Source organism: Poeciliopsis prolifica, unplaced genomic scaffold, assembly GCF_027474105.1.
Source record: "Poeciliopsis prolifica strain line A6 unplaced genomic scaffold, Auburn_PproV2 SCAFFOLD026, whole genome shotgun sequence".
Classification (NCBI taxonomy): Eukaryota; Metazoa; Chordata; class Actinopteri; order Cyprinodontiformes; family Poeciliidae; genus Poeciliopsis; species Poeciliopsis prolifica.
This window is the reverse complement of record NW_026562401.1, coordinates 4,841,337-4,867,396: the sequence shown is the minus strand read 5'-3', so window position 1 is coordinate 4,867,396 and position 26,060 is coordinate 4,841,337. Positions and strand designations below refer to the sequence as shown.

General features: G+C 39.8%; 1 protein-coding gene across 2 annotated transcripts in view; it reads right to left on the bottom strand.

Annotated features, from left to right (window-relative positions):
• Window positions 1-26,036, bottom strand: part of ttyh1 (tweety family member 1) — a 29,131-nt gene extending 3,095 nt beyond the window's left edge. The window contains exons 1-13 of one of the 2 annotated variants that reach the window (XM_055047486.1): window positions 25,442-26,036; window positions 17,329-17,493; window positions 15,519-15,748; window positions 12,426-12,537; window positions 9,171-9,508; window positions 8,309-8,404; window positions 8,132-8,204; window positions 6,118-6,193; window positions 5,894-5,949; window positions 4,720-4,812; window positions 4,541-4,633; window positions 4,320-4,459; window positions 2,436-2,603 (exon numbers count right to left, since the gene is read on the bottom strand). In XM_055047486.1, the coding sequence (XP_054903461.1) occupies window positions 2,436-2,603; window positions 4,320-4,459; window positions 4,541-4,633; window positions 4,720-4,812; window positions 5,894-5,949; window positions 6,118-6,193; window positions 8,132-8,204; window positions 8,309-8,404; window positions 9,171-9,508; window positions 12,426-12,537; window positions 15,519-15,748; window positions 17,329-17,463 (1,610 nt within the window). In that variant the 5' untranslated portion in view covers window positions 17,464-17,493; window positions 25,442-26,036. The remainder of the gene's footprint in view (window positions 1-2,435; window positions 2,604-4,319; window positions 4,460-4,540; window positions 4,634-4,719; window positions 4,813-5,893; window positions 5,950-6,117; window positions 6,194-8,131; window positions 8,205-8,308; window positions 8,405-9,170; window positions 9,509-12,425; window positions 12,538-15,518; window positions 15,749-17,328; window positions 17,494-25,441) is intronic. The other variant, XM_055047487.1, reaches the window with a different exon arrangement.
• Window positions 26,037-26,060: the final 24 nt, after the last annotated feature.

Genomic DNA, 26,060 nt, shown 5'->3' with positions numbered 1-26,060 from the left:
AGACCGACCGACCTCTGGAGCTGTGTCTGTTTCTCTGCCTACACTCTAGTTCACACTGACCTGTCTGTGTGTCTGTCTGCAGTTCATGTGCTCAGCCTGGCAGCTCTGTGTATGTGCATGTGTACATGTAGAGACTGAAGCTACAACTGCATCCCAATAAAGCCGAAAAAGTTGATTTACTTCGGTGATTCAATTCAAAAAGGGAATCCATTATAGCTTTATTCTGCACAGAGTGATATATTTTAAGATTTTATTTCTGTTCATTTTGATGACATTGGCTTACAACTATAATCAAAACTCAAACTTAACTTTCTTAAAGGGCAAGAACAGGTTAGTTTAGATCTATGGGCTACACAAAACATGTTTTTGAACAAAATTATTCTTAGAAAATGAGATTTCAGTTTTTTAGGGCCTCTGGTCCCTTTAAATCCAAATAAGCTGCTGCTGGCCACACCCCCAACTCAAAGTTTACACTCGCACACGAAAATGGCTGCAAATAGATGTGCAATTACACACCCGTACATCTTTGAAAAGCAGAAGTAGAGCCTCCTGCACAACCAACAAGAATGTCGCAAGTGGTTTCTGGAGGTTAAGTCAACAACAAAACACTTAATATTTTTTCCAGCATCCATTGTACAGGGCGTACCGTCATACAACCAGCTGACCAAACGTGCCTGGGTTGCTAGGTGACGGGGCTAGGCTTGGCAGGGGTTGCTAGGTAACGGTGCAGTGCCCATCAGATGTGAATCAACAACTGGGATATTTTTGAAACGGCTCATTTTCCAGATACCAAAAAACATTAACTCAAAAATGATTGTTGGTTTTTTTTTATAATCCTCGGGTTGTTTTTCCAAGCAGTTGAGATCCAAATGGAAGTACAACGACGTGTAAAATGTGAATTTTACACAGTAGGTCCCCTTTAAAAACTTAAATAGAATACAAGTCTAATGAAAAACTGTTTTCAATACAGAAATGTTGATCTGCTGAATAGTATGTTCATGTATGGCAAAGTGAGTCCACTCAGTACTTGGTCAGGGCTTTTTGCATGGATTATTGCATCAATGCAGTGTGGCACGGAGGCGATCAGCCTTTGGTAGTGATGAGGTGCCCAGCACTACCAAAGCTGCCCAGCTTTCTCTAAAAGCAGCCTTTAGTGTTGGCTCTGGTATCTCTCACCTTCCTTTTGACAATTTCTCTACAGGTTCCAATAAAGCCCAGTAACGCTATGGTGGGTGGATTAAAGCCCATCTGCAGAGCGAACCATGAACTGCTCTGACATGTGATGACTTTGGACTTGATTAATCTCCAAAATCCTGAACCCCAAATCATCATTAACTCGTCAAGCTTCTTGTGTTCTGTGCCTCTCTACTCTTTATCCAAACTCTGCTACCTTAATATCCAAATGAAATGCAAACAAAAGGAGAACTTTGGTACACTGGAAAAAAGTAAGTTTTCCCCATCTTTAGAATTTTTTGATGTTGTCTCTGGTTCATGCTTAACAGAACAAACATCACAGTTTCAGGCCAAGCCCTGGAAAATGTCTGTGTGTGATGCCTCACTCTAATTAAAGTCCACTTCTTTGGAATCTTTCCCAAAACTACACATTTTTCTGCAAAGTGCTTTTTTCCGTGCACTCAATTTTCTGTTCGTATTGGATGCGGATGTAGGCAGAAGGAAGACTTTAGCCGCTCAACCTCTCGCCAACCCTCTCACCAACACCGACTTATTCGCTCTTTGGTTATCTAGCAACAACTTGTTGCGTAATTGACAGCAGCAGTTTAAATTTTCACCTCTGTGCCTCAAAACTACTTAAAAATAGACAATCATGTGGAGTGAAAACTGTGGATAAAACAGAAAATGCTTATGTCATAATACTTTTTAAAACTGTATCACACAGCCCTAGTTTTAACGTAATATTTCTGTATCAAAATGCTTTCTTTTACTGTGTGATTTTCTTACTTTCTAAAAATCCAAGCATTAGGTTTTTGCCGTTAGTAAGCCACGATCATCAAAAGTGATGGAAACAAGTTCCTGGAATATTTCACTCGAAATGTAGTTTCACCTTGTTAAATTCTTTTACTGGAATTGTTTTTAGAAGAAATTCCAATTCACTGGCGTCACCTCGTGTCTAATCTGTCTTTCTTTGAGCAAAGATGAGCGTAGCTTGCTAACACTGTGATAAATCTGTGTGCTGGAGTGATGGACTAGGACTTAAAGCTCTCTTCTCAGCATTGATTCAGACTCTGTGTTGTGTTGCTCTCCTGATGGACCTGGTCTGAGATGGGGGTCAGCAGTGTGAAGGTGCCAGATGGTCCAGATGTGGCGACAGAATCACAAGGTTGATGTGTGTCTGAAAACATTCAGCATGTTTTGTCTGTCTGTCTTCCTGTCTGTCTGTCTGTCTGTCTGTGTGTCTGAGTGTCTGTGTTACTCACGGGAGGGGCGGCGCACTAGAAAAGGGGGGTGTCCACCCGGCCCCCGGGTAATTATAGAAGGGGGCCATTGCCCCTCGCTGAGACCCCGAGGATGCCTGTCTACGTGCCTGATGGGAGGTGAAGGGGTCCTCACTCTCACTGTCCGAGTCGTCGTACTCCTCTGATTCACTGTTGGCGTCCATGACAGAGAGAAAAAGCAAAAACGGGGAAACATAAGATCAAGGAAATGGAAACCATTGACATTGAGTCTCTGTAATTAGGTCTAGTTGGTAGATTGAGTAAGTTCAGCGTCAGCCACATTTATAGGAACCCACCTTTGATTTGAGTAAATTTGTTCATTATGAATTGGTGAGGAATCCATGCACTACTGTTTTTCACAGTTATTGGCACCTTTGCTGACAATATTTTGCACACCTGACATAAATTTTGGAGAATTATGCAGTTGAAAAATCCATTGACGCTCTATTTTCAGCCACTGTCCAATTTTTTTCACAGTCCTCCTCTGACTGGAGACTGAGCATGAGGTGCTTTTCCTGGAGCACCTGGACCTGGACTGATTGATGCTGAGAAGCTTACACCTTATGCACATGTAGTTGAGTCTTTATAAAAACAAATACCTTTGCCAATCGTTTTAAAAAAAATAATACACACATGAGATCAATTTCAGAATAGTTTTCATCCATGAACCTGCAAAATTCTGCCAAACTCCTCATGGGTTTGGCATGTCGTTTAAAACATGCCACACCCATAGGGGGCAGCATAGCACAAAGCTGAAACCTGTATGTCTTTCAAATTGCTTCAAAATAACCACAACTTCCTATTAGGAATTAAACATGGCAGAAGGTTCATTTGCATGGATAGATATTTAGGTTGAATTATTTTAAAGTGCCGTTTTCAAATAGAAAGTTATTAAAACACACGGCGATGTTGATTGTAAATCTTATTAAAACCACATATGTAATGTGCTGGATGCTAAATATCAGTTTTCCCTTGAACACACAGAAACACAAATGAGAATTTTCTCAAATCTCCTCTTTGTCAGAGTCTTTACAACTAATTGGTTTTAGTTTAAATTAAACTGAGTTTTTGAAAGCGCATAAAAATTTATTAGTTCTGACGACAAGAGGACGAGGCCTCTAATATCTGGACATGCTAGTGTGTCTGTAGATGTAATCGCACAGGAAAGATAACACCATATAAAAATATTCTCCATCATTCGTGCCACAGCTTTCACAAACCATTCATATCTCACATGTACGTCACTGCAAAAGATTCCTGACGGAGTTTCTCACAACTATGGCTCTACGACATTTTTCTGTGTTACGAGTGAAATAATCTGCCAGTGGAATTAACAATTTTCATGAAGAATAAGAAATGATTGACTTAAAACAAGTTTTTATATCTGGATGAAAAGTTTCTTCTAAGTTAGTTTTGTCTTTTTTCCATTGTACTAAAATATTTTCACTAGAAACTCATTTAAAGCGTTTGGTATAATTATCTTCAACGATCACACAGTGAAAGCTCTCAGTACTCAGCTCTCATAAAAACTCTTTATGATCTTTTTAAGGATTGTTATGAATATTTAGCTACCATCACCACATCAGCCAAGCCCATGCAGCATGCATTCTCATAAAATTAACTCCAATGTTTCTGTGCACACTAAATGTTGAGAAGTATTGCACATAATACAGAAATCTGTGATGTTCATTGTCATAATGAGCTCGTGTAGGCGGCATGGACTGTGAAACAGCGGAGTAACAAATTCATCCTGACATGAAGGTTTTCCGTTTTCAAAGCAGGACTGTTCAACATCGACAGTCGTAAATGTTAAAGAGTAACAGATATCGGAGCCATTCCAATGCCTGCATGATGTTTCTTTTTCACCTGGGAAAGCTTCTCCAGGCTCCAGGTAGAGAGCAAAGGATGGCAGTGAAGGCCAGGCCAGAGAGGAAAGAGTAAAGGGAGAGGTAGAGCAATCCCTCCATTCCGTCGTAACACAGGCCTTTGAGTGAGTCGATGTAGTCCTAAAAGGAGGGAAAAAAGGGATACAATGCTCAGAAAGTTTGGAGGTTATGTTTTGGGAATGCTTGATTTGTATGCTGTACCTTGTTAAGGATCCTGCAGTTCAGCAGAGCCACCAGCTGATGAAAGTTGCCCTCTGTGGTGTTGAGTATCTGCTGAACCTCCCTGAGCGACTTCTGCGAGTGGCACAAAGTTGACAAATGTGAGAATTTTCCTGTCGAGTCTTTCGCTTGCATCTTTTTGTTCAGAAGCTGTTGCCTACCTCGGCTTTGGGGAACTGTGGCAGAGCATTTCTGTCCAGGCTGGAGAGGTGTGTGTGGATGCTTGACAGCGCCCTCTGAGACTGGGTCAGCAGCTAAACCCAGAAATTCACCGAGGTCAATGCCATCACACGCTTTTCATTTTCATTTTTACTTTTTTTTTTTTTTTTTTTTGTAAGTGCTAATCTGAGTTATCTACAGTACGATGTTCATCATTGAGACTTATAATCATTCTTATGCGATGTTTTTATATTTTGTGAATTCTATTCAATGCAGAGATGCTCAAATAATTCTACATTAATAATTCAGCAGAGGAGCTAAATCACACTCCAGAGAAATCATCAAAAAAAAGCTTTCAGAGACTATATCTCCATCTCATTGTAAGACAGGCCTTTGTGTTATGACACAAAGTATAATCTATACATTTTCCTTTTTTAAATATTAATTTTGACAGCAGTGGATTTTATTCAACATTAATTAGGCAGAAAAAAGTATTAAGAGAGAAGGGGAAGACGTAAATATTGTAAAATTGAGTAAAATTGGAACGAATGCTGCGCAGTTCTGGATGAGAGTTTAGGGAAATTATTGAACATTCTATCAGCCATATATCTATTGATATTGTTATTGATACATATATTGTTTTTCTTTATTTCTAACCAGAGTTTTAATAGTTTTCCATAAAGAAAATTGCACTGCAGTTCTACACTGAACAAGGCATAAGATAAGCAATGGTTGGTCTTGTTGGACTCTGAAAAAAATGCCCAAAACAGTTAAGAAAGATTGGAATTGGTCTATATTGTTATTGATTTAGACCTTTCAGCCTGCACTAATCTCGCCTTGTGATTTTACGTATCTGTCCACATTCTGTCTCAGTTGCCGTCTCCCCCAGTCGCTTCACTGAAATGCTGCTGACAATTGACTGTAGAATATTTAGCAGATAGTGAACTTTACAACCACCAAACTCTTCTGTTGTCAATTTGTGGTGTGTTTTCTCTGCAGCTGGATGAGGCAGATTTATTCCAAAAATCACAGTTGGTTTGATCTGATGAGTTTATGTAAACAAACCGGCCGTACATGAACATCTATATTTCTCGCCCTTGCATTCCGCTTTCTTCCTCAGCGCTCACAGGCTAATGTGCTGAAACATGTCCACATGACTGAAAGCGATCACATTACCTGCTGGAATGGACTGTTCATGCTCCTGCTGCAGGTCAGGTAATAATCCAACACGTCTGAACGGCCAGCGAAACAGCAGCACACAAAAGATCAGCGCACAATAGAAAGGAACATTCATCTGGTATTGTTTTGGATTCTGCTATCTGAGGCACATTTAGGGCAGCAGATTATGTGCAGGGCAAGGGTTCATTTTTTTATTTTTCCAGAAGCTGTACCATCTGTACCTGAGCTGGTGCCGGTGGTGATCTGGGTGGAGTTGAGGACGAACGTGTTTGGTTCAGAGCAGAAGTCGCTGAGGGCCTGCAGCAGGAACCACAGGCAGAGAAAGACGGGATGATATGAGAGGAAAGACGGGATAGATGGACAGACGAGAATAAATGAAGGAAATGATAAAAGGAACAGAGTTAGTAGAAACATTGGCCAGCTGAAATGTTTAATATATCTAACTGCAGTCCAAAATGTATATCAAGCACTGGTTCGGTTATGTTGAATCCTCCTGTCTTTTAGCCTATTTACTATTTATCTAATTTTTGATTTAATCTTCATTTCACCAGGAAAATCTCATAGAGATTAGAAATCTCTTTTCCTGTAACAGTGGCTACAGGTCAATTAGTGTTTTCCCTCCTGAACTTATTTTGAGTTGGATGCACTTTAAAGATCCAGTTATTTGGTAAAGTGTTCAGACTACTCTAACTTTTAAACATTTTTCACATTACAGCCACAAATGGGTTGGTAATTTATTAGCCTATTGTGTGCAAGACCAACTAGGAGTCTGCATTTATTGTATCTTTTATTATTTTGTTTATCATAATGAATTTCTTGTTGTGTTAAAAATTGTGATTTATTGTTGTCATGATAAAATCCAACTAATAATGTTTTAAAAAACTGTCTGGATTGTTATTTTTAACCATTTCCTCCACTGTTTGTTCAATAAATAAATTTGAAAGCACGATTAAATGCAGTTACTGTTTGAATATTCAAACTTTTTTTTATGTAACTGGTGTCTTAAAAAGTTCTCTGAATAATGCACTCCAACCTGCCTTTTTAGGTGAATATAACATTTTAATATGATTTTATTTAAGGTGGCAAAAAAAAGTGGCTTAAATGCAGATGCACATCATAGTTCCCATGTTTCATCCAATTCACAGTGAAACCCCATTTTGTGTTGGTCTAAATCAAAAAATCTCTATAAAATACACTGAAGTTTATTGTAAGAATGAGATCAAATCTGAAAAACTTCAAGTGCTAGACCCCAAAAAAAAAAAAAAAAAAAAAAGAAGTTGCAGCTTGAGATCGCCCCACCAGAAGAGGGAGTGAGAGCCCCTCACAAGCAGGCCGGCTGACAGACTGGGAACCACTGACCCAACACAGCACAGGCTGGGCCGCATCACAGCTGCTCCATTGTTCTCCTGTCAGTAACCAAGGACAGAGTGGCTCTGTGTGGACGCACATGCTTTGGGACATCTCCCACCAGCTCCACATGACACAAGGAAGCTGAATAGAAAATATATCCACACTTTCGACTCTTGAAGGATGAAAGCAGCGCCCCCACAGACAATGGCCGCACTTTGAAAATGTCTAAATGTCTGAAAACAGACATTCTTCTGCCGCAGACGTATACAGGCTCTTTTTACTCCATAAATGTAAGCCTGTAGGCGATTTTAAGGGTGAAACAGTACAGCAGGATTTGACCTTTGCTCCTGAAACTGTAAATGTGCCTCACTTTCACACTTTTGCACACTTAGTGTTATTATCCAAAAGGTCAGGCTGCAGCAAAAGCTTTCAGCTTATCCCACTGACAACAAGCTGATTGTTTCTGTTTCCTGATCCTAAAATGAACTCCCCAGCGCTTCCTGTCCCCTCCTCTCTCTCGCTTAAGGCACTTCTCTTCATCTTTTATCTTTATTTCTCCAAGCCAAACGCCCACAAACTTGCGAGTACACTTGCATGCAAAATCACGCACGCTGGTGGACAAATGCACTTTAACGAGCGTGCACGCGCTCATTGAATCTTTAATCTCTGACCCATTTTCCTGCCGTCTTGATTCTCTGCCATGACTGCAGCATTCCCTACGAGACTGGGCTTTTCACAGTTTAGCACAATGGAGACAAAAATTAAACATAGTCCTGCCATCAGGGGCCACGGCTCCTTAATCCATCATTTCTCAACTGCTGCCTTTCACTGATGGTCCCTGGTATCATTCCTGTTCCTGCCTGGTTTTTCTGGATCCATACTCACCACCACCGTGGCCGTTTCCAAACCCAGGGAGCCCCAGCTAAGGAAGAGAGCCAGCCATGCCAGCACGGTCATCCTGTGAGGAGGGAGGGGAAAGCAAACACTGCTCAGCCAGAGGGACACTCAGTACATCAGGACAGAGCGGTTTCAGTCTGGAGATAAAATACCGAGTTCACTCACAGGATGAGCAGCCAGCGGGCTTGCTTGGCCAGTCCAAGCAGGATGAACAGACACACTATGAGGTCGAGCAGCAGCAGCAACACGTACGACAGCCACCTAAAGCAACAGAGATTTTCACATCAGTGATCAAACAAGCAGAACCAATTTTATCCTAAATGCAGTAAGAAAAATATCTGTTGAGTTAATTACATCCAACCTTTAAGTGTTAAAACTTGTATCATAATTATAAGTCATAATCGAGATGAATAAATATGATGGTAGTAAATACAATTTATATTTATTTCAAACAACTTGCAAAATGTCATTTATTATGGCAAGCATAAAATAAATATTTTTTAGTCTTCATTTGGTATCGTGTTTAATTTTTGTTTGATTTTACTGAAACAAAAAATTTGATAAATCAAATTTGACCAAAAATGTATTTTGATAAAGTAAACTTGACAATTTTGATAAGTTATCAAAAATGCATCAAAAATGTAGATAATCTTTGATACATTGTTCTCAGATTTTAAAAATAAAATTTATCAAATGTTTTGAATTTGATCAATTTAAAATGTATCTATTTCAAATTTATTTATCTGAAATAAATCAAATTTGATCAAAAAATGTATTTATCAAATAAACAATCACTAAAGTAAACAATGATTTTATGTCTATTGTTAGAAATAAAAATAATTCAAATTACACAAAAATCAAGACACCAAAGTTTAATAATTAATTTTCAAATTGTACATTGTCATTTTTGCGTAAATTGTATTTATCTGTGTATTGTTCAAGACAATCAAAAAATTTTTTTAACAATTTTCCACTGAATAAGTATTTATCCACAGAAATTTCTTTAAACTATGATAAACAACCTTACCTGTAGTCCTCATTGACTATCAGAGTGTTGGCGGCCCAGCCAGGTGTGAAGGGGTTGGGCAACAAGCTGCTGGTGGGCACCACTGTGGGAACCACCGAGGGCGGGACGGGCGTCAGGGGCGTGATGGATGCCCCGCTGACGCCGCTGTCGTTTCCCGGCCCTGCCTCTGCACTGGACCGAGCCAGGGAGATAGAGGAGAGGAGATTTATCACGTTCTCGGACAACCTCCGGCAGTTCCGCGTCGACACCAGGAACGGCTTGCTGCCAGAAAACATCTCCTCCATGGAGCCGAGAGGGCCAGAGACAGAGAGCTGCAGTCCAGTAATGGTGTCTGAAATCTACGAGGGGAGGAGAGGAAGAGTGTGAGAGCGAGCTGAGTGGGATAAAAACCACAAAACAAGCATAGTGATGCTTATAATTGCACATAAAAGCAGCTGAGAAGGAGACAGTGCTGATGCACTTATAACCTAAAACATCGCTAACAGATTAGAGAGCAGCTCCCTTTAAGAAGGGGACGTCTGAATCAGAGCACCGAAAAGGGACATTTCTGTTACCAGGAGATTTAATCAATTAAGTCCCTAAAGTCCCCCAAAACTTTTCAGTGAGTCAAACTTAATCAAAACTATGAGTCGGGTATTGATCATGGTGAAAGAAGCGTCTCCCAGCTAGACAGGAATGTGATCTCTAGCAGATCTCTATTGATTTACATTTACACTTTTTCTAACAGAGTCAGCACATCAACAGACTTTGTGTCAAGAGTTTTTTCTCATTTAATCATCATCTATTTGAATCCTACGCCACAGAGATCAATCTGCTATTCTACAGTCACAAATGGAAGCTTTTGTTTTTTTAAATCTAATATTTGTTATCTGATTTCCTGTAAATTAGCTTAATTATGACTCAAATGTTTACATTGCAGCACTCACTACACTACCACTCATGCTGAAAACTCTTGAGTTTTGACAACTTTATGAACCTTTTTTAAACTATTTTGACTGTAAATATTGGTATATTAAGCTGGGAAAGCTTAATGTACCTAAGCCTTCCCAGACCCTATTAAGCTGGGAAACCAAGCTTAATAGGGAAAGCCAGCTTAATGGGTTTGTCAGACAAACCCACTTGTCTCACAAGAATTGCATGATCTATTAGTCTTTCTGATCTTGAGGACTGACTGGAAGAAGTGAGCCTCTCTATCAACTTATACTTCTAGAGAAAACAGAAAATGATAGATTTCTGGTTAAAAGTTTGGACCAATTTTAAATGATCAAATATACATTAATAAGTGTTTCAGTTCTATTTTTTTGTAGATTTTTAAGGGTGCCAACAGGTGAGGGAGTGTTCATTAAACACATTTCAGATTAGGGATTTCATAAAAGTGACATTAAGCTGCTGCAATTCCAGACAAAAAAAAAAAAAAAACATTTTTTAGAACTTTTTAGAACTTTGTGTTCAGTGGTATTTTTCATTCCTGCTCCTGTAGTGCATGTTTTGGAATCAATCAAACATTGATATGTTGTGTGAAAGGACCTTATTTTAGTTAATTTGTACTAATTAACACTTCCTACTCTATTTTTTTCTATTATGGAGCAAATTGCTCAGGGCAGAAATCACAAAAAGAGGAAAGATTCACTGCAAATATTGCACATTCAATAATTAATCACATGACGAAAAGGTCACCTTGCCGTTACTCAAACCATATTTACATTGCTTAGGATGATGCAGCTTTTTAACTTAATGCCACACATAAATAAATCTGTAAGATCGAAAAACCCAAATCCAATCTGTGTAACTTCTGGACATTAATCTCTGCTGTCACTTAGGCTGCGTTCACACTGCAACCCGAATTGACTCAATTTCAATTATTTGTCAAATCTGACTTTTTTTTTTTGTTGCTATGGTTCACGCTTCCAAATATATGCGACCTGTATGAACTGCAGATGGCCTGAAAGTGTCCCGCATGCGCAGTAGAGGACGCGGTAACTTCACACACGGAGCGAGTGTGTCAAGTGTTTGCGGAAGTGTGTGTGGATGTGCCAAAACTTTCTCCAGCTGAACAGAAACAAAACTGAAGTCATTATTTTTGGACCTAAAGAGGAATGATCTAAAGTCAATGCACAGCTTCAGTTATTACAACTAAAAACTAGCGATCAGGCCCGAAACCTGGGAGTAGTGACGGAGTCGGACTTGAACCTTGCGAGCCACATGAAGACAGTTACAAAGTCAGCCTTCTATCACCTGAAGAACATCTCCAGGATTAGAGGACTAATGTCTCAGCCAGATCTAGAAAAACTCATCCATACATTTATCTTTAGTCGCATTGATTATTGTAACAGCGTCTTCACAGGCCTGTCCAACAAATCAATCAAACAGCTGCAGCTGATCCAGAACTCTGCTGCTCGCGTCCTCACTAAAACCAGGAAGATAGAGCACATAACACCAGTTTTAAAGTCCCTCCACTGGCTCCCTGTAGTCAAATACTGTTGTTAGTTTACAACAGGTCTTCTGGTTCTGATCTGCTTTGCATCCCCAGAACCAGAACCAAGAGAGGAGAAGCAGCTCTCAGCATCTATGCACCAAAAATTTGGAACAAACTTCCAGAAAACTGTAAAACAGCAGAAACCCTGACTTCCTTTAAATCTCAACTAAAAACACACCTGTTAAGAATTGTATTTGAAATGTAATATGTAACAATGTATTGTCTATTATATGTTGCATGACTTTGTGTTTATGATGTGAAGCATTTTGAAATGTCTTGATGCTGAAATGTGCTATACCAATAAAATTTGATTTGATTTAAGTAAACATGGATGCTAACGGCGGAACGTTAGCTTGCGATTTCGAATTATTATTGTCCGCCGTGGTTGTCGTTTTTTTTTCCTTCCAGCTCGCGCGAATCGGGACGCAGAATAGTGACGTTTATTGAGTGTCAGTGACGTTCAGGAAGTGGCCTGGGTCGCGTTCGAAAACGGAATCGGGTCGTTTCTGGCTGCGGTGTGAACGCAGCCGCATTTCCATCATTACCGGGACCTCATGGGGGAGAGACATTTAGCAGTCTGACTCACGAACCGCTGCCAGACCACAGGACAAATCGCTAAGTTTGCATCTGATTCTTTTTCCTCTGCGAGGCTTAAACCACATGTGAATCTGCCCCTCCCTCCGTCCCACACAAACAAACAAACAAACAGCATCAAGCAGCGCAGATAAACACTCCGAATGACCTTTTCCTGGTCTGGGGGGCTCTGGAGCAGCACTCACCAGCAGATCGATGGAAGCGAGCGTGTAATTGGCTGTGAGAAGAGACGAGGTCAACTGATACATCCCATCGTGAGCCTCGCTGTTGCCATAGAAACCGATGCCTATGGCAACACTGCAAAGAGGGGAGTGGGGGGGGGGGGGCAAAGAAAAGCATGAAAACATTGTTGGAGGGTGACAGGCAGAAAGCAGCATAGAAGAGCAGATAAATGCAATGTTTAATTCAGTGTGTACATCTTAAATGAATGTGACACGGGGGAAGATGTGAAGTGCTGTGGATGAGCGTACCAAGAGTGGAGCAAAAGGGAAAGGAATAAACAGATGACAGCAGCAATAAAACACGAAATCAGGCGCCTGGCTGTGAAACGCATAAGCTCCAGGGGAGGAGGGAAAAGAAATATGTATTCGAAATGTTAAAACATCGAGTTCACACATTTCTCCGTTATTCAAATATTCAGATTAAGGCGCGGGCCAGATGTTCATCAAATCCCCTCGAACCCAGGAGAAATGGTATGACCCAATCCCCCACAAAGTATGTGACCCAGATTAGAAAGCGAGCAGGGGAAATGGAGGAATATGTGTTTTTCATTTCAAGCTGCCAAATGTGAACCAAGCCAGCCAGATCCAAGCAAAGGCCAGCAGCTGAGGGCTCATATTAGGCATATTCAACATTATATTTGCTATTCATGCACAGAGAGCTTTCATGTTGAGCATCAGCGAGGATGAGGCCCTAATATTTCATTGCAGTCCATAAGGGGGAGACACGAACCACTCTATCATCCTGCAGTGTGTAAATGAGAACAACATTATGGCAGATGAAATCAAATGTGCTGCACATTACCCCCCTGCAATATAGCGGGTTAACAATAACATAAGGGTCTGAACGCATGGAGAAGTACAGGAAGTGGAACGTAATGAGCATTAAAAGCATTAAAGTGCACTTTGATTTCCTTGCGCCACACAGATGGCTGCAGCTTTAGATGTACAGCAGAGCTTCCCCTGAGTGACTCATTCTTCCATTATACAAGAGGCGCATGTTGGACAGATGTCAAGCAGTATTTCTGAGCACTGTACGTTGACCACAATGTGCAGCCTCGATGAAAGCACAATCAGCAGAGACACGGGGGGAACAACTGGTGGGTGAAGGACCAGCGGTTTCTTCGCAGACGTAATGCTGTAGCAGGCTGCGGTTGGGAAATAGGAAAATAACATGACTGTGTGGAAAACTGAAAGCCACATGATGGAAGTGATGATGTGCGACTGGTGATTCACAGTCGGATGTTTGCACTTTTACTGCTCAGTATAATCTCAACCACCTAAGTACGGCTTAATGTTATGCTTTTCTTTTTTCTTCTTCTTCTTTTCTTTTGGGTTTCCTCTGTTCTGCGTGCTGTTTTGCTCTGTCTCGCTGATCAAAGAGAATTTAAGAGGAAATTCAGCTCACAACGAGTCTGTCGTGACTCATCAACTAAAAATAAGTTGACACTATTTGAATGAGGCTTAGTGCTGATGCACTTTGAGGTACTTTCACACTGACTTCACTTTCCCGACAATGTGGCTTCGACAGCCACATTGTCGGCTGTTAGAAGCAGCCGACAATGTGGCTGCTTCTAACAGTGCTAATGTTTGCTTATGCAGTTATGCAGCAATGCTGGAGAACAGCCAGACGCTGTGGTAACATAAAAAGCAATTTAAAACCACTGAAGGATTGCCTCTGGATTATTGTGACTTCAGTTCCTCTTTTTTTCTGTTGCAACACATCCGCGATTGGTTGTTGTTAGCTTTGGGATTGGCATTAAGAAAGATAAGTACTGTTTAAGAATGTACCAGTACTTTCCTCCTGACAAATTTCATGTGTTTTTGCTTCCTTGCTCAAGTGATATAATTACCCTGCAAAAACACAAAATCTTACCAAGAAGCTTTGGTCCAGTTTCTAGTGCAAATAAGACAAAATTAACTTGTAAGTTTGTTTTAAGTAAGCAGTTCTTCAATGTTAATGAATAAGATTATTTAACAAGACATTTTCCCATGTTATAAATAATATAATAATTTGCCACTGATCAAGCACCTTTTTGTCAATATTAAGGAATATTTTTCTGAAAAGTCACTTATAAGATGATGTTATCTTATTTCCAGTGTACTAAGATATTTGCACTTGAAACTCAAAGTTACTTGGTAAAATTTGGGATTTTTTTTTCAGTGTAAACAATAGCTGATTCCACATTTTTAATATATTAAAACTATATTGAAAATAGTTTTAATATATAATTAAAAATATTCTTTAATTATATATGCATTTTAAGACAAAAACAAAAAAACAACCTGGGTACTGTTACCTAGGACCCCAAGGGTAAAAAACAGATTAAATCTGCTCTTAAAATTATCCGAATATAATTGTTATGTTTTCTTGAATGGGTTAGAAGTCTCTAGACGACACTAAACCTGTTCAGTACATTTTTTGCCCAAAATTATTCTTACATCACAGAAATCATACAGTACATCTTTGAAAAGCAGACGTAGAGCTTTCTGTACGACCAAGAAGTGGTTTCTGAATGATAAGTCAGCAACTCTTTTCCATCAGCCATTGTTCAGCACATGCACTGGTAAAACCAGCTGACCAGACATGCTGGGCTTTGTTTGGGTTGCTAGGTAACAGGGCAGTACCTGCCAAATGTGGCTTAATTTTCAGGAGGTTTTTTAAAACAGCTCCTTTTCCAAACACCAAAAAAAAATTTACTTATTGTCAAAAAAAATAAAATAGCTTGGTGGGGTTTTTAATTGTCCAGGAATTTATTTGGAAGCAGCTAAAACCCCAATTGGAAGTAGAAAACATGCAAAAAGTGAATTTTTCATATGGGTCCTGTTTAAAAAAAAAAAAAACTCCAAGTTTAATCTTTTTGTTTCCTTGTATTTTCCAAAAATACAGCTGGGTTGCATCTAGAATTGAATATTGTATTGTAATTTGTATTGTATTCTTAATAATGTAAAATGTGTCGTTTTGTTAAAAAAAACACACTATAAATGTGTGACTTTTTCTCGTCACAGTTTCTGTAAATCTCTGCAGCGCCGATGGAGCCCAGCACCCGCCTCTCTCACCAGCACAGCGTAACAGCCGCCACCGCCACCCACGTGACGCAGCAGATGCCCCTGCCCTTCTTCCCGCTGTAGCCGTGACCCGTGCTGCCGTCTTCATCATCATCCTCCTCCTCCGAACCCTCGCTCCGGTCCCCGCGGTGACAGCAGCAGTAATGTATAAGGAAGGACAGGACCACCAGGAGGGAGATGACGAGAGCGATGGCCGATAGACTGGACAGAATGAGCAGAGTCTGTTAAAAGAAGAGGAGAGAAGAGGGAGAGGGTGAGAACAGCAGATGAACTGGGATGTGATTGGGGGGAAAAAAGTCATTTTAATCCAAATAATTATTAATAATTATTATAACATGCTGGCTGGCTACAGTAGCCAGAGACTAACAACAACAAAATGCACCACAAATCGGAAATCACTTCTATCTGTAGCCATCTGATTAAACAATACCCAACTGAGTGTCTTTAAGTCTTTCCTTGATAGATTTAATTATAGATAAATATACAGTATTTCCATGTGTATTCTTATTTCATTTATTTCATATTTAGACATATTTGTCTGACACACTTTTGCTTATATTTTACAAATGTGATATTTCTTATGGTTATTTTTGTATTTAGTAATATTCAACAGAATAGAATAGAACACAACAGAATACAGTGCTGTATTCTGTTCTGTTCTATTCTAGTCTTGTATATTGTAATAAAGATGATTAATTTGAGAATGTTGAACTCTACAGCTGATCAGTAGGAGTATACTTCAAACAGATAAAGTAAATACTTTAATAGATTTTAAAATGCTGCAAACTTGAGGTAATTCTTTGTCTTCTATCCTTATTTCAGAGGTTTTCAGCTCTAAAACCTTGACGTCTCTCTCCTCTGTGAAGGATTTCAACGCCACTAAGCCATATCAGACTCTGCTTTTGACCAGGCTCCATGTCACAAAGTCAACATCACTGAAAGGCATTTTGCTCCGACACATTACCGCGGCATTATCCTTCATCCATCTGCCCGTCTGTCACTCCTCCACCTTACTCCCTCTGTCTCACCTCCTGCTCTCAGACTGCACTGCCCGCCCCAGCCGTTTCCCTCACGTTCTCCTGCGCTCGTTCGCCTCTCTCCCCACTCTGCCGTCTCTTTCCTTCTTTCTATCCACACCACTGAATCTCTATTAATAATCTGTGACCTACTTAAATACATTCGCTGCCACTCTCTCTGGCTCCCTGCTCTAACTCTGTTCGCCTTTCCCTCTCTGCCCAGTTTTCCGCTCGTCAGCCTCCACCTATTACTCATCACCACTCTCATCTCCTCTCTTTCACTATTTCTCTGTCTCCAAGCACTTTTGGTCTCTTTTGTCTCTCTGTTCTGAAGAATAATTTCTGCTCTTCCTTCCCCAGCCCACCTCCTCTTTTGTACAATGGAAGCTGAACCAAAAGGATGGAAATTTTGCTTTTCTTACTGCAGAAATACATCCATCATCCAAACAAAAGCAACTACGGAAACATGCAAACTCATATTGCTTTACATAGATCCAATTTGCACAGAAACACTGCAATATATCAGCAAAGCAGAGTTGGGCAAGAGCTGAGAGGTAATTGCACGGCTCAATGTAATCTTCCCTCCTGTGATTGGGTCCATTAATAAACAAGGACAAGAGGTTTGAATGCCTTTAAATGTTGTTGTGATGGATCTGCAAGTATTAATGGAGGAATTAAGAGTCTTTCTGGATAAACAGCCCATCATCCCACTAACATGTACCAAACTGTACCTGCATACACAGAAACAGTGGGTTTACAAGGTGGTTGTGGTGAGAGTCTGTTACCTGCTGGTACTCCCAGCTGTCGGGGGCGAAGATGTTGTCCCTCATCTGCATGCTGAGGTCCAGCCGGGGCAGGGCATGACACATCCTTACCCATATTGAAGGAGAATAGCTGGGCACTGTGATCATGGCGGCCATTTTCCACTGCCAGCGGTCCCCTCCGCCACCCTGCAGGAGGTAAGAGACAGAGGTCAGCTGGACCAGATGTGAGGGAAGAACTAAAAAGGAGGGAAAAGGGAGTTGCAGGCGTGAAGGTTTTCCTAAGTGCATCTTGGATGCGACGCTGCAGAGCCATTGAGGTCTTAGCATCTCAAAATCGTTCTGATAGGTGATCAGCTGGACTGAAAGGTTTTGGGAGGTTTTCACACCTGATAGTCTTGTTGAATTGGTTCAATTCGGGGCCAAAATTGCAACATTTGTTATATTTTCAGCTGCTGTGGTTTGATTTCACACCGCACCGTCAAACAAACCAAAACCTCTGAAAAACCTTTTTACCTGCTGGACTGTGGTGGCGCTGCATCAAGAACCACAGAAGAAAAAAACACAAAAACCTCTGAAAAAGACCAGAGTGTGCCTTCCTTCTTCGTAAAATGTAAACTAAAATGTAATTGCATTAGATTTTAGCAGTCGTTGGATTTTACTTTTGTCTTTGGAAAAAGGCTGTAAGCCATTTTTCCCCTGTAGAGTTAGACTCTCACATTTTCTCTGATGGTATTCACCCTGAATGCCATACGCTATTGTCCACTTTCTGCTTTTGAAGCGACATCTGGTCCACTTGGCATTCACACTGCATTCAAACTGCACCAGAGTTTGCTTCAACCAAAACGACACCAAGGTTTGTAGGCAGATCTTAGGTCAGCTGTGTGTTCACACCCACCCAAACAAATTGGACTTTTTACACAAATGCGCTGGAGTTCGATTAAAGCGCACAGAACAGAGCTGGTATAAAAACAGGTGTAGATGTTTCTGCTGCTCCATCACTAGAGGCTCTTCTACAGGTAACTTCAACGGGTTGTTCTGCAGAAATCTGCAAATTATCCATCAAGTGAAATCTTTGAGTGCTGCAGCACCAGAACATGTGTGTGTTTTGCAGCATCTTTCATCTGTATCTGCATTTCCCAAGTTTTTAATTGAGAAAGACTACATCTTCATTTCAGAGACTTTTTGTCAAATGAGTTGAGATGTTTAAAATCGCTGTTCGTGTTGTAATCATGTAAATTTGATATCCAGCGATGATTAAAAATCCTGCCAGAAATTATATTATAATATATAACTCATCATTTCTGCCTACTACTGCTCCTTTCAGCTCTATGAATTAAAATTGAAATAATGAACTCCTCCTTCATGGGTCATTTAGTCAAACCCTTACTGCAAGTTGAACCGGCAAGATCCCAGATCATGTTTCAGAGCAGGCAGCTGCAATCACAAAACGAAAAGGGGAGTAACTTACAACTCAATATGCTTTTATTGTGCAAAATTGAGCAGAAACAAACTATTAAACTAAAAAACTATTGTGCATCAACCCAGAGCTTCCTGGAGCTTCTTCTGTTTGTGTTTGTATCATATCATCACTACATCCTCTTAAAGAAACCTGGTCCCTCTCCCTGCAGTCATTACAGCTTCATGATTACTGGATGGAACATCATTTTGTGGTTTTCACCTCCTGTGCATCCATGTCGCAATTCTTTTATGTTGACCATGAAGCAAACCAAAAGAAAACACAGATCAGGTAAGAACGATCCGAACAGAGCTTGAAACCCCATTCGAATTAGTTTGCATTGGTTTCTCCACATCTGCCTTGACTTGTTCTGACCAAGAAAATTCAAAGATCCTCATTGAAGTGAGTAGATAGATTTGCTCTGGATAGAGACGTGAGAGGAACCAAATGGGGGTTTCTTTAGATTAATGACCAGTAACTGGACAGTCTGAATCAAAAAATATCCAATTTTATATTCAAGCGCTACAGCATCGGGCTGACAGAATGGGAGAAGTTGTTGCTAAGCAAAGAGGCGCTTCAATGAGGCGCTTTAGAAAAAGACAAATCTCTATTATCCACTTGAGTTTTCACATCGTTAAACAAACAAGCTGGATTTGACATGCATGCTATAAATCTTATTTATAGGAAGTAAATAAGATACACAGAGATTGTTTTAGTAATGCTAGATGCATGCAAAGTGTCTATTGTCAATTTAAGATGCTTAATCGTTTCATATTTCCTTTAAAATGTTAGTAAAACCTTTCTTCACAGTGACTGCTCTCTCACACACAATGTGTCACCTCTGCTCCTAAACAAATTAGGACCTCATATTTCAGGATAGCTAAAAAAATAATATTTGTAATGCCATCTTTATAGCTTTTAAACAGAAATTAGAATCAGCTATAATCAATATAAAAACAAAATTCAAATTACATCTCCAGTTTAAATCTCCGGTTTTCTAATTTGTCCCAGTTCAGACTCTTTTTCTTAATTTTGAGATAACTGGCTCATTGTTTATTCACCTCTGTTTTCATTGAAATCCTTCAGACGGTGTAGTTACAGTGTCCTTCCTTTTTGCAAAAGCAAAAAAATCTGGTTCACTGGTTCATAAAACGAGTGGCGGTTATGAATTTAGTGGTGAGATGATGGTAACTGGACAAATGAATAAAATAATGCAGAATGATCCTACAATGTTCTGCATTCATATCATCCCAAAGCTGGTCAATGGGGACAAACAGGGATGTCAAACCCGGTTAATTAAAACGCACAGAGGAACCCTCATGATAAAGATGGAGGCATCAGGAGGGCATGAAGGAGGCTGGTAAAAACACCACCACAGATTAGGAGTTCATAAGATGAGGAAACAGGGAGAACCATTTATGACAACAGTACAAATAGAGGGTTACAGAGCTCAGGACTGTACAGCTCCACATCACTGAGCTGTATTCAAAGTAACAACAAATCATTCAATAAATAAAACTTTCAGCATGCACAATGTTCTACTTTATTTTGGCTCCTATTGATTCCTCACACAGTGGCGGCTCAGACGAGGCCAGACCTCTGCGAGCTCAATACGGTGCATGATAAAAGTTTTGATTCTGCCACTTGTCACATTCAACAACGCCCACAACAGTGTCACCATACAGATTTGGGTTGGGTTACTGGCCGAGAGCAAGTTAACAGATCGCCCACAGGCCAGACAGGGCCCGCTCTAAGCCCATTACAGTAAGCCTGTTCACCTTAATGGGTCCAGCAGCCCAACTGTCACAAATCAAATCACTGCCAGCACTCCATTTCTCTTATTAAATCTGTGCCGAACATGTTGGCTCAAATCACATCACATCCATCCACCCATACCTCAGCGGTGTAAACACACGTGAGCGTTCTGCTGTGTAAACATGACGGATGAATTAATGAGATTATTTCACTTGAAGCTTTGTGAGAGACATTTATTAAACTTTGAGCAGGGGAACATGGAAGAGGTGCAATAACCTCCCATTAATTTATGTTAAAGTGATATTTTCTTTCAATCTTTCAAATTCAGTCATCTCAGTTTGTATCTTCGCAGAAGACAATTTGGTTTTGTTCAGTTCTGCTGCTTGTTCTACTCTTCGTTTTGTATAGATGGCGTTTCAGGGTCAGCGTAGACGGACTAAAGGCCAAAAAACAAAAAACTTGTTTTTCTGACATTTTTAGAGTAATCTCAGAAACTTTACAGAAAAGTTGAAAATGTTTGACACTAGAACATTTTCTGTTTCAAAAATAGAATTTTTATTATTTTGGAGCTCAGAAAACTCCAAGAATTTTCTAGAAATTTTGAGATTAATCTTAAAATTTCAGCATTTCTTTTTATTTGTTTTTTGGAAATTTCTGATTTCTGTTGCTAGAAATTTTCAAGTTTTTTTCTAGAAATTATAAATCTCAAAATTTATGAGCTTTTTTGTGGACATTTACTCCTCCTGGACTTGGACTTTGGACTCTGGACTTCGTTAAAATTGTATTTTTTCTCCAATAGCTAACATTTGTTCTTATGCAATGTGAGGAAGCTTACCAAAATTCCCTGCACTGCGCTACCATCCCACACTGCGAAGACGACTCAGCTGTTAATTCAATAAAGAATAAACTTTATTGAATTTTAAATAATGCAAATAATAAAGTTTATTGGAAAGAACATTCTTTCCAATAAACTTTATTATTTACAAGTGGCATTAAAACAGTGGAAGAGTGGCCAACTTGGACTGAACAAAGCTGCTAAAACTACAGGCAGAGGACACATTTCTAAAACGGCGCAGAAAAACGACGTCATCGCTCACAACTCCTCCTTTAACCGAATGACCCGGATAAATTTTTACTGGAGAAATTCCCTTTAATGGGAGGAAACCCAGACGGTGCAGTGAAGTGAGATCATAATCCAGCGTATTGCGTAGAGCAACAACCAGACTTCCCACATAGGAAAGTTACTGAATCTCTTTTATCAAATTGGTGTTAAATAAAAATGATATCCAGTGTGGAGCAATTGTTTGGATGTTAGATGAAAATGCAGCTGAAATAACCGCGTTAATCCTCTCTGTGTGCACAGCAGCAGATCGGCTACAGCAGCAGAAGACCACAATGGGAGGAACTCAAAGTATGGCTCCATCCTGCCTTGTTTCACTGGTTTAGGATGCTGGCAGTGTGGCACTTCGAGCCCCTCAGTACCAAGTGAGCATCACTTAAATGCCACATCCTACGTGAGAGTTTTGTCCATCTCTTTGTGACCACAGAGTACCTTAAGCAGAAAAACCCGCATTGTCAAAAACCTCAGATCATTTCAAACTGGTTTCTTGGACTTGACGATAGCCTTCACTGGTTAGGGTGCGCAAAAGCTGTACTCAAGTAAGAGCAACCCCATTTCAACATACTTTTATGAAACGTCCAAGAAATTACTCAAGTAAGAGTAGAAAAGAATAACTGATTAGAACTGATTTGATATATAAAATGGGCGTCAAATATTGTTTTCAATTGTTAGGGTGTCAGATGAAAATCCAAATTATTAGAGTAAACTAAACTAGGTGATGAAAAAAATCCCCTAAAAAGATTTCTGATAAAGAAGATCAACATATGAAGATGCCACATGAAATGCATGATGGAAAAAACATTTCTGCTACAGAAAACATCTGAGCTAAAATCTCCCAAATTTTGTCGGAGAACCAAGTTTCTGTTCTGATGAAACCAGAAACTCTAAAGCAGAACACGGTGGTGGCAGCATCATGATCTGGGGTTACGGTTCTTCTACATTCAGTCAAAAGAGATTCAAGCAGCACTTTTTAAATATATATGTTTAAAAAGTATATATATATATATATATATATATATTATATATATATATATACTGGGTCTCCAAATCTCGATCTTGAAGTTGGCTGTGGCTCTTCACTTAGTACTTGATGTATTACTTTGAAACTTTTCGTTTTTTTATTATTATTATTTATTTATCTCAACAGATGTAAATAAAAAACAAACATTGTGCACAAACAAGACGTCTCACTTTATTCGTCAAATATGAAGCCACTGTGATGTTGCTGTGTCAACATGAACTAAAATATCATGAGGAATGTTTCCGTCACCCTGATGGATCTTAGCTGTGAATAATTAACCCAGTAGTACCAAGATGTACCTTTTAAAGTGGCCACTGACTGTGTGGAGTTGTGCTAGAGTCCTTTTCTAATGATAAACCTATAGACCAGTTATTGATGAGATCAAACACTCCCTAAATCACACAAACACTGCTGTTTTCACAGTTTCTGACTTTTAAAGGGCTGTATTATTGATCTACCTATCTTACCTTACACTCCATTTTCATGTTTGTCATGGAGCCAATGTAATTCACTTTAAAATGATTGATTTCTAGACAGAACAAACATAATTTGAGTAGCTGTCCACAAAGCAGACACTCCCCAAAACTCTCTCTGCAGCCCAAACATGCTGAAGAACTCCAGCCTTTTGAGAATGTGGCATTAAGACATAAACCTTTCAGTTTTAGACATTTTAAACTTAGTCCTTTTCTTTGTAAATCCAACATACTGGACTCACAACTCTTGATGGTAATTTAAGGTAGCTCACCTGTTCAGATTCAAGTTAGCCCCAACCAAATGGTACAAATGTTTGGATTCTTGCAGTAACAGGTGTGGCTGTGAAAAAGCATCTCTAATCCATTTGCTTTGGACATTTTCTGCTTCATGACATATTTGGAAGGGTTTTCACACCCTGTATGAAGTCCAGAATGTGAGCTTTTACCCTTTACTTCTTGTTTTGTCTCAGTGCTGAAAGATTCATTTCAGTAAAAACAGTAAATTTGATGATTTTTGATGAGATCTGGAGTCTTTTCCTAAATGTCATTGAAGTCTTCAGTAGTGCGCTTGCTGAATTATCATCCGACCCGTTTTTTTTTTTTTTTTTTTTTTTTTTTTTTTTTTTTTTTTTTTTTTGCATATGGTTGCCTTCCTTCCTTTAGTGGAAGATTGTGGCAACATGTCCCAATCTTCTTGGAGCCAATTGTGAAACTGCATCTCATATACTAAGCAAATATTAAAGATGGGCATCTTTGTATCAATAAGAACCTTTAAAGATATTCTAAAGAAGATACCATCTGAAACCTGTTTCAGCTAAAATATTTATCCTCCTTTGACCTCAGTCTTGTTTTTATCGTTTTATGACCTCAATATTGCTGCTAATGTTTGACAACTGTGGAAGTGTGATGCTTGATCTTATGTGTTCTTATTGCAAACAAGAATTTGTAATAAATGTACCAGTACGTATGCGGTGTGAAGAAGTAATTAAATGTAATAAATGTGAAACGTAAATCTTTCATCTGGGGTGAGGTTTTGTGTTTATTTTTAGTAACAAAAATTCACCTGTTGAGGAAACATGTAATGTTCTGCATTTCAATGTAAGAACAAGAATATGCAGCACAAAGATCCTTAAATTAAGATCTTCAGGAAGTTCATAAAACAATTCTTCAGCCTCCATCTTCTTTTGCACATGAACGTGACTGAAGAGTTGAAGATTTATGACACTTCATGTGAAAGTCAAGGTTGAGGTTCTCCTCCAAACCTAAAAAAATGGATTGTATTTCACGCGCTGTGGAGCAGGGGGTTTACTCAGCATCTGTCACAGATAGGAAACCTCAAGGAGATGTGATATCTCTCGCCAGCTTCTTCTTATAATGCCTGTTCCTGTTGCATAACTGAAGGCAAATAAATGAAGCGAGTCAAAGGGGACAACAATGGCAAACACCAGCAGAAAGATGGTGTTTGAGGAGCTTGAAGAAATTAAAAAAAGGAACACAATCTGTTCTCTTGTTTGTGCTTGAAGCTCACACACAACTCTTTGCAAACTGAGACTCCATGATGTAAAGAAAAAGGGCCATTTTGTGAGGCAGATAATGGGGACGGGGCTGAAGCTTTGCCTGTCAACTGAACTTAGGATCATCTTTAGCGCATAAAAAATCATTGGCACCTTTATTTCCCCACCTCCTTTACCAAGACCGATGCTCTGAAACGGACGATATAAATAACGTGCACCTGCAGCCAAAGTGATGCATGTTTCATTTTGCCTCATGAAATCAGTTTCAATTACCTCCCCGGCAGTTTTTCTATCAGCTTCATTTATGAGACATCGTGTAAAAGCTTTAAATCCAAAAAGTGAAACCCTTCAAAGTGCCGCTGACCGGACCTGTAGGGGAAGTGTCCAGCAGGATGTGAAGTTGAAAGGGAAAGGGCACAAAATGTGTCCTCCCTAATTGACCAGAATGTAATTACTTTCAGCAAGACTCAATCTGTAGAAAAAGAGGAAAAAAAAAAACTGGATGCAATCAAACCATGCCCAGTGTTATCAGGGTAACTGGATCTTCTGTAAATGTCAATTAGTGGATTCTTCTATAAGATTTATGAACCACCCACAACTAAAAAGGATAATGGTGCCACAAAGACTGATCTTTTAGCAAAAACAAAAACCCAAAACAAGTGCAACAAAACTGCGTTGATTTTTCTGTATGAGATGCAAATCTACAGCATCTAATGTTTCATTCCAGTGATTATTAATCCCCACAGCAACAGCAGCAATTAAGACATGGCGACGGGCAAGGGATCAGTTTCTTACCTCAGTCGGCTGCTGGGAGATTTCTGTCTCCTTCTGTCTTCTCTCTCTTTGCCGGTGTCCGTGAAATATTTACCCACTCAGAGAGCTATAGTGCCCGTCGTCAACGCTGGGCGCGCTTGAAAATTGATCATCCTCAAAGAAGCGGCTCAGAGACATGCCAACGTGAGACGGGATGAAAAACGAGGGTGGTAACTGGAACAGCTGCTGAAATATTAAATGGTCAATAACAGTGTGGTTGTCTGGTGACAGTGGAGAGGTGCTTGTGTTGATAGATGGGCGAGGAGCTCTCGGCGAGCACGGGTTAGCGAACGAGAGAAAAAGAGAGAGAGGGAGGGATTAGGATTGAGGAGACACCCCTCAGGGACTCTTTATCGTTGTATTGTAGCCCTTCGTTGCTGATCGCCCAAGTGAGTTCAAAACGCTGCACCGACACGATGTTGCTCCAAGATAATTAATCTGTTAACGCGGATTAGTGGGGTCTATCCCTTCACTCGCTCCTTTCTACCGCCGACCCCCACTGAACATCTAAAAGCTCGCCCATCCAACCAACCAATCTCTGCCCAGACCACCAGAGTGAATCCAGCCCAGGTTACCAAGGCAAACTGTAAAAATGTACTGA